At 38.0% G+C, this 9,596-nt stretch overlaps 1 protein-coding gene across 1 annotated transcript; it reads left to right on the top strand.

The window, feature by feature from the left end:
• The first annotated feature begins 7,030 nt into the window (after positions 1 to 7,030).
• Positions 7,031 to 8,963, top strand: LOC143850697 (putative xyloglucan endotransglucosylase/hydrolase protein 23). The gene is made up of 3 exons (XM_077359921.1): positions 7,031 to 7,297; positions 8,023 to 8,216; positions 8,558 to 8,963. Exons 1-3 carry the CDS (start codon positions 7,031 to 7,033, stop codon positions 8,961 to 8,963), a joined length of 867 nt encoding a protein of 288 aa, XP_077216036.1.
• The last annotated feature ends 633 nt before the right edge of the window (positions 8,964 to 9,596 follow it).

Below are 9,596 nucleotides of genomic sequence, written 5' to 3'. Positions count from 1 at the left end.
AATTTTAAGAACATCCAAAAGAGCATTTCCTTTGGAAAAATAAAGACCAAACTGAAATTGACAAACGATTTGATCATTTCCGTAGTGTTTTTTGCATTATGTTGAAGAAACAATACCTTTACTCCGGTGACATGTAAGTTACCTTGCTAGCGTTCTGCATTGTCCACGTGGAAATGTGCACATTAATTCACCGAACGGCAATAAAAATGAGCCACCCCCGAAAATCCAAGTTTAAAAAATTAGACGGATGAGACAGTTGGCCTTGTGTTAATAATAATTAGGGATTTGCTAAGCAATTATCCCCAAAAAGCCATTTCGTGCCTCACTTGCAGGAGACAACAGCCACATCACATGAATTAAATGTATACGCGGGCGGGCTCCGTTTGGTTGCCGGAGTTTTTTTTATTCTTGGGACTTTTGTGGGATTTCCTCAGGAAACCCATGTTTGGTTGGTGGGCCCAAAATAATCCCAAGAACCAAAATAACCCCACACGAAACCCTAGGAAGGAAAAAAAAAATACTCCCAGGAACCAAAAATAAGCTTGAGAAGAATTTTGTTTCTTCCCAACAGTTCAAGCAACCAAACAAAGCAGTCAACCAAAGATGGGATTTTATTTTACCGGGATACTTCTAGGACTTTTTTTTCTCACCAATCTCCTTGGATTTTTTTCTCCCACATAAATTCCGGGCAAAAAAATCTGGCAACCAAACAGAGAAGGGCCTAAAAGACACTTTTTCCTTAAAATGACAAAACTATCCTCCAATGCTTATGTGGCGTGAACAGGTTTGTTGGGTTCCACACTTGGTTGTACTCTCGGTTTCCATAACAGCAATCTGAATGGATAATCCTAATATTAAGGATTGGATTATACGGCTTCATCACAAGAAAAAAAGGCAAGACCGGTTTGCCGATATCCGATATCCGATATGGCGATATACCTTCCTTGACTCCGTTCCATGCTCAGGAAGTTGATATAATAATGTTGAATGATTACATACAACCCTAATAGTGCTTTCATAAAGTGCAATTAAGGGATAAATAATGAAAATAAAGATAACTTTTAAAAAGAGATATCCTAATCTAAGTTGCTACTCTACTAGACCTGGCAAATGGGTAACCCGCGCGGGTACGGGTACGACCCGTGCGGGTACGGACCCAACGGGTACGGGTAAAAAATACCCACGATTCTGCGGGTAGCCATTTCATATACCCAGACCCCACCCGGGAGGGTACGGGTAAACCCGCGGGTAACCCGGAAAATTTCTTGTCTTTGTACCTAAATAACCCTTAAACTTTTTTATTGTCATTGTACCTAAATTTCAACTTTCGATGATTATCTGATGTTTAAAAAAACAGAATTATGTTGACGAGAAGTGACTTTATAATGATATTTGTTGATTTCACGGATAGGAACTTTGCTTTGGTCCTAAGCTCTCTTTGACTTGTTTTTAGAATTTTCCTAACCATACTTAAGCTCTTAATTAATTTCCCTTTGCCACAACTTGGGGTGACACCATGTAATTTAAAACGCATTTCCTTCAACAGAAAAGCCGCAGATAATTGGGCCCACTTTCTGATTCCAATGCGCTCACCGCACGAGTGGTGGAACTAATTGGGCCCACTTCTTAAAAAAAATGGATGGGCTCTATAGTCTGTTGATTTTGAAGAAACATGATCTTTTCACGTATAGGATTTCTGTTTCGTTTCGGTCAAAATAAATGCAAGAAATTTGTGTATGACGGGCACATTATCCAACGTACTTCTTTTGATCTGAGCCGTTGATCAGCTATCCATCACTACCGAAAGGCGATCTTGAGACTGAGATGGATTTGCCACCGAACGGTGTACTCTTTGAGGATTTGGATACGTTCGTGGTGGGTCCAGTGTCGATTAATCCAAGCCATTCAATCAATTTACCACCAATTATATCTTTCATTGCCCAAAATTGAAATGACAAGAAGCTCCAAAATTGCTACAAAAAAAAATAACTTCAATTTATGCGGGCACCCGCGGGTGCGGGTCACTTTTTGCCAGGTCTATACTCTACCACGGAAACAATCGATCTGACGGCCAGGTAATTACTAGATTTGATCTATTCTAACATTTATCTTACACATGAGCTGTCCATTCGAAACGGCACCAAGATCAAATGTCATGCTTACCATAAATTCTATAGGACCCAAAATTGCCCTTTTTGCACAGCTATACAGTAAAAATTAGGGTTGCAACTTGGGTTGGGTTTTACTCGACTCGACCCGCAAATAACTTGGGTCGGGTTAAGAAATCATCGGTTATGCGTAGGGTAGGGTTTGGTTTTAAATAGAAACACCCAACCCAATGTTGAGTAGCGTTAGGTTTAAAGAGGAAAAAAAAAACCAAAACCCGAACCCGACCCAACTCATATAGGTGTACAATGACTTTCTTAAGTATCACTTAAATAACCTTTCTTAAATATCTCTTAAATAACCTGCTAATTATTTTACAATATATTGATATATTTGTCATGTTTGTGATGTGAAAAAATAGTTTCCTTCTAAATTCTTACACTTCATTATATAAATTTAGAGACTCTTGGTTTGAAATTTGCTGTTTTCTATAATCTTTGAAATTAGTCAAAATCCTAGACTAAAAATACAATAACATCCGGGCCGAGATAATTTCTCTGGTAGGGTAGGGCTTTGGAAAACCCGACCTGCCCGCCCAAGTTGCAACCTTAGTAAAATGACTCCGTGCTAGCTGTTCTCGCTATCTTTGAAAATAATTTCATAATGTTGCTTTTATGGGATTTAATTCAATTGGATCTTATCATGGTTTTTGCTATATGAAGGGGAGGGGAGACAGGGAAGACAGAGGAGGCATTTGTCTTTAGCTGAGATAGAGTTTTGCTTTAAATAATCGAAGTGGCTGCACAATCACCTATCAACTCGAACCAGCGAGTAACCAAGTTGAATTCTTAGTCCAGTTTTCTGAAGTGAACTATATATGAGGAATGCTAAACTCAGAAGCACCCTTGCAAAAATCAGATGAAAGGGCGTCCCCATTGGCTGTAGGTCACCCATGTGCATTTACTGTTTTTTGACATTTACATTTTATAAATGCACTTGGGTGAAATGGGGACAGCCTTTCATCTGAGTTACGCAAGGGGAGCCCTTGAGAAGTAGGAATACTTTAAAGTGTAAATGAATTACATTAAAAAACAACAAGAGGTGAATAGAGTAGAGAAGGAGAGAAACAACCCTTCTATAAGTTATTTATTATTGCAAAATCTAGGAATAGCATCATGGACAAGCTGCTGCTATAAATTAGTTATTATGGTGGCAGCAACACATTTTTGCATCAATAGCTGCTTCATATTTGCAATATCCACTAGCAGCGCCCGTTGACTGGCAATCCCTATTGCAAGCAGTTTCCGACCCACAAACAAAACCAGTGCAGGTTTCGTAAGGGGCCGCTGTCACCTTTTCAACTGTACAGGGAAAGATGAAACTTATACTTGTTAGATATAACAGAGAAAGCAAGTTTTGGGCTTCTTTGGAGCCACCGAAATTAGTTCTTATTTGTAATTACAATTATTTAAATAAAAGGCCCAGTTTGTTTTGGATTTTGAGAACTGATGGTGAGTTCAAAACTCATTGTTTGACTCAATTTTATGTTTAATTTTGAGTCCAATAACCAATTTTGGACTCGCAAGAGGTTCTCAAGATCCAAAACAAATCGAGGTTTGAGAGAGAGAGAGAGAGAGAGAGAGAGAGAGAGAGAGAGAGAGGTTTACCTGACAATGAAGATGTGATGAAAAGGATCAACATAAGGGCCAGAGGGATTCGCTTCATTAAATCTGAGGAAGGCATGGCTCTGGCAAACAACTTAACGATTGGGGGTGAGTTGGAAGGGTGTTGGCATTGAGCCATTTTTATAGTGTAGGATGGTGAATCCTTTAGATTTCATTTTACCCTCTTGGAGATTTTGTTGTTTTTACTTCAAACTTATTGTTATTTTTAGAGAGACAAGTGACCACCCAAATATATCTTAGATACATCACAACATTGTGATCCTTTGGGGTGCGTTTGGACTGCTGGAATCGGAGTCGATATTGCTATTGGATGGTGAATCCTTTAGATTTCATTTTACCCTCTTGGAGATTTTGTTGTTTTTACTCCAAAATTATTGTTATTTTTAGAGAGACAAGTGACCACCCAAATATATCTCAGATACATCACAACATTGTGATCCTTTGGGGTGCATTTGGACTGCTAGAATCGGGAGTCGATATTGCTATTACATTCCAATCGAATTTCAATTCCCTCAGTAAACGGAATAATGATTCTAATTCTAGTGTTTGTGTAAGTAATTTAGCCTCTTACAACGGTAAGCGTGGAAATTAATCACAGATAGGAGAAGTTTGTAGCCTTACGAGTGCAAATAGAGAGAGAAAGTGGAAAAAGTCCAAAGTGTTGGACGTTTCTTCTCTTTTCATTAATTTTCATTCAAAAGTCAAAAACTGCTCTTCTCTTACAATTCGTATGGAGTAATAGTATTCCTTCTCCAAATCAAATAACAAACTAAATAAATAAATAACCTACTAGGCAACAATGCCCATTTGACAACACACTAATATAGCAAGGACTGTTTTCTACAATAAGGAATTATGTAAAGAAAGATTCTCAATAAAAACTTACATTTAATTTTGAGGAACTACGACAACCAATTATTGTGAGCCCTGTGCCGATTATTGGACTAAAAATTACATTTAATTTTGAGTCCAATAATAGGTGTTAGAACTCACAATCAATTGTCACAATCATAAACAAATAAAGGCTAAAAGACACCCAGGCTCTGTTCATTTCAGATTTTGACAACCGATTGTAAGTCCAAAACCTATTATTGGACTCAAAATTACATTTAGATTTGAGTCCAATAATAGGTTTAGGGATGGCTATCGGTTGTCATAATATGAAACGAACAGGGCCTTATTGGGCCTCATTTTTTATATTTACATGATCAGATTCGTTGATCCGAATAGCAACCATAAGTCAGGCTCAGGCCAAATGCTAGTGGGGACACCTTTATTGGATAATCGCTGAATGTCGATTTTGTTGTCTCTAGAGACTCTTGGCGTGAAATTTGTTGTTTTTTTAAATCTTTAATTTTTTTTTAGCGAGACAACCCATCTAGATTAGGCAACTTGATTGGATTAGTATTTAGGTTAGATTGGAATATTCTACACTCATCTCTTTTCATAGTTAACTTGATTTATTTCTATGTTTATCATCTAAGTGCTCTGCATAAGCACTACTTGATTCTCTAGTAATAGCATCCAAGAATTAGTAAAATCCAGGAGAGAGAGAGAGAGAGAGAGAGAGAGAGAGAGAGAGAGAGAGAGAGAGAGAGAGAGAGAGAGAGAGAGAGAGACATGGAAGTTGCTCAGGGAATAGTGTGTGCTTAATGGAGGAAGAGAAGGAGATGAGAAGAGTCTAATTTAGTTAGAAATTTTAAAAAGTCCAAAAATTAAAAAGTTACTTTTTACTTTTGTGCTTTAAAATTTTGAGGGAGGATTCAAAATTGAAAGATCCCTCTTATTTTCAAAAAGCACTTGAACTTTGTGGTTAGTGTGGCTTGAACCCAAAACCTTAGAGTGTGTGGAGAGGTTCTCAACTACAATGCAAAACATTTAGTCCCCACATTGGAACTTTTGAAAGAGTTTCACATCCCTATAAGGTGGAGTGGGAGGAAAGGCTTGAACCTACCTTTTGGGAGGGAATTGGATTTTGTTGGGTGACCCAGTTTTATACGAACACAAGTTCATATACATACAAAAGCATGGCGGGCTGGGCAGGGGTCCGGCTTTGGGTAAAATTATAGTATCTTTTTGGTGTCCAAAACATTTTGATTTTCTATTAATTACTAAACAAATGTTATATTCCCAAACATTTTGGTAATGACACACATTAAACGTGAACCGTTTCATATCTAACTGTTGGGAGAGAAACATTTTGTCAATTAATGTGCTTTTACTTCTCCTCCAAAATTCATATTTCTCTCTATAAAAGAGAAAGATGGCAGCACTGTTTAGTACAAATTTTGGCAAAGAAAAACACAGAGAATACATGTTGTCCTATTAATGTTTTACACATACAAATCAAGATTTCACTCATTCCTTTTTACGTTCTGTGTCTGATCACATTTCAAGGTGGTTCTAATGGACCAATCAACCAGTGCACGTGCATTGGAGCCTGTTTTGGCCGTTTTATCTTAGAGTGTCGATTCGCGGATCCCGGTTGCACCATAGAGGACGGATGCAATTCTTAAAGAGAGTAACCATGTGGCACGATTCAGCCTTCCTTCATTATCAACAATTTGATTTCTGAAAGGATTTTTCATAAAATAAGTGTAATTTGATTTTCTAAGTTTCATTCAATTTCTAGAATTTTAACTGTACATAAGTTTTGGATGTTGCACTAATTTGGGGCCGAGTAACCAACTTGGGTTCTAGTAACCAATATATTCTTGGGTCCGAGTAATCAAGTTGGGTCTGACCTTAATTTTGGGTTCGACTAAGTCATAGATCAGTCCCTATTTGATCCAATATCTCCAACAAGTTTTGGTTGCCAAGAAGGGGCGTAGGCGTGCATCTGTCGAACGAGTTATTTTGGGTTTGATTTTCTGTGTGGCATGAGGGGGTAGGCGTGCATGCTTCATGAAATAGCTGTATATTTCGTAGATTTTTGGGCATTTAATCCTCATTTCTAAAGCATGCATGGATATAATATAAGTAATCAATTGTGTGCATGCTTTAGAATCGAGGATTTAATGATACAATCCAAAAATCTACAAAATATACAGCTTTTTCATGAAGCATGCACGCCTACCCCTTCCTACTACACCAAGCACCCAAGTACCAGCTGTAAAACATTCACTGCTGCCAATTCTCTCATCCTCCTCAAGCAATTAACTCCACGCATGCCAACATGCTCTTTTGCCTATAAAAAGCACTCCCTACTTTCCAACTTGTCAACTTCAGACCCACTTGAAATGCCTAATTCTTTGAACATGTGGCTTGTTTTGTTGCTCGCAAGCTCGCTGATTGCTGCCTCTGCTGGAAATTTCTATCAAGAGGTCGATACTATATGGGGTGATGGTCGTGGTAAGATACTAGACAACGGGGAATTGCTAAACTTGTCCATGGACCAGGGTTCTGGGTCTGGTTTTCAGTCCAAAAATGAGTATCTATTCTGCAAGATCGATATGCAAATGAAGCTCGTTCTGGGGAATTCAGCAGGCACTGCCACCACCTACTACGTGAGCGTTTTATGATCTATCTATTTTTAGTTAGACAAGTGTTCAATTTCTTCTTGGTTGCTTTAAGGTCATGTTTAGCAGCCATGAAAAAAAATTTCCATGGAATATTAGTTTATTCAATAATGAGAGAGGGGTATAAAGGGTGGGAGAGGGAGTGAGATGAGAGGGCATGTGTGAGGAGAATGAGAAGTGGCTGAAAAAACAGGGAAAATAAAAACACTACTCAAAATAGAGTTTTTAGTTTTCCTATGTTTTAGTAAAAGAAATTCCCATTGAATATTAGTTTATACATTGATGAGAGAGGGAGAGAATTGAGAGGGAATAGATGAGGAGAATGAGAAGTGGCTGAAAACAGGGAAAAGAAAAACACTACTCAAAATAGTCTTTTTAGTTTTCCTATTTTTTAGTAAAATATTTTCCATGGAATATTAATTTATTCAATGATGAGAGAGGGGGAAGGAAGGTGGGAGATTGAGAGACCATACAAATTAAAGGCAATTTTTTTCAGTGATCAAGACCATTTATGTATTGATCTCCATAGCAAATAGGCCGTGCTCAAGAAATATTCTCCATTATTCGAATGATACTGAAATCCTCATCATTCATAAATTTTGATAAGCAGATGATCCTAGCCACGAAGGGCGCGACACATGATAAAAAAGAAGAAGAAGGGAAATGATATTTTCACCTCTGTTCTAACATAACTAAACTTGCATATATTGCAGCTACAATCTACAGAGCCAAATCGAGATGAGATCGATTTTGAATTCCTTGGTAACCTTAGCGGAGAACCATACATACTCCAGACCAACATTTACACCCAAGGAATGGGTGCGAGAGAGCAACAAATTTATCTGTGGTTCGACCCCACCAAAGAGTTCCATACATACTCTATTCTATGGAACCCCCAAAATGTAGTGTAAGTTCTCATATCCACTTCAATCCACTTTATTTTCATAAACCCATTACTGGCTAGATTTATCTATGCCTTTTATTGAAACAACCAATTGCTCCAAAAGACATAGGGCACTCTTTTTGGTTGGCCATACACACGGAATTTTAATTAATATCAAGGAGTTGTATGGTTTTGAACCTAGGACCTAAGTGGTGTAATAACCTAGCTCTCATACCATGTGAAACAACCAGTTACTCCAAAAACTCAAGCTGTTAGAGATGGTGTTATTTAATCATTTATACTTCAACACTTCCCTCAATGACGTTTTAATATTTCTTAGATATTCTTGGTTTCATCTCTTACAGCTTCTCCGTGGACGGCATTCCAATCAGAGAATTCAAGAACATGGAATCGAGTGGTGTACCTTTCCCAATGTACAAACCCATGAGGATGTACGCGACCATTTGGAATGCCGAGGGTTGGGCAACGAGAGGTGGGAGTGTCAAAATAGATTGGTCACAAGCGCCCTTCACTGTTTCTTATAGAAACTACAATGCTAATAATGCTTGTGTGTGGTCTTCTGGCGCATCATCTTGTGCTTCCAACAATTCCTCTCCTTCCTCTAAACCTGCTTGGCTATCTCAAGGGCATGATTTGGTGAGCCAAAAGCTGCTAAGATGGGTACAGAAGAATTACATGATCTACGACTATTGCACCGATTTGAAGCGCTTCCCACAAGGCCTGCCTCCAGAATGCTCAAATATCTCTTAGAGGCGTCCGTGATTATTAATTATATTTTTCTTATAATTGTTTATAGACATAATATCACTGGTTCTATAGTTACTTTATTCTTAATGTTAATGTATTTAAAATAAAGAACCACTTTTGTTTTTGGTGGATTAAGGGCAATGTAAATCATTTACTGTGATTATTAATTATCTAACGCGAGTAATTTACATTGGCCCCCAAGTAAATGGATAAGGCATAAAACTATATCAAGGAGCTAATGGGATGACCATTAGCTCCTTTACCCATGCAAATTTTCTGTGACATCCTATATGGAAATGACCACTAAGTACGCCCATTTACCCATGTTTTTTGCAAGGGCGCCTGCATTTCTCAAATATCAAAAGACTTACACAATATGTGTCTACGACGTTCGAAATCCCTTCGCAGTTCTTTTGTCTTGGTTTCTTTCACTGACCCAGTTTCTATTTTGTTGTATCTTGTAGTCTCCTTTCATTTATGGGTTTTGCTCCTGAGTGCCCTTAGGACATGATAAGAATCAGAATACCCCACCTCCTAGGCAGGAAACTGATTCTGACTCAGCTCAGTATCAATTCGGCTGCTAATTTCATTGATGTTTATTTTAAGTTTTTAACCAGACATTGAATCATAAAAGGA

The sequence above is a fragment of the Tasmannia lanceolata genome, unplaced genomic scaffold (genome assembly GCF_043159265.1).
Source record: "Tasmannia lanceolata isolate RefF3 unplaced genomic scaffold, GAP_Taslan_0.1 ptg000018l, whole genome shotgun sequence".
In the NCBI taxonomy this organism is placed as follows: Eukaryota; Viridiplantae; Streptophyta; class Magnoliopsida; order Canellales; family Winteraceae; genus Tasmannia; species Tasmannia lanceolata.
This window is presented reverse-complemented; position numbering and strand designations above follow the sequence as displayed.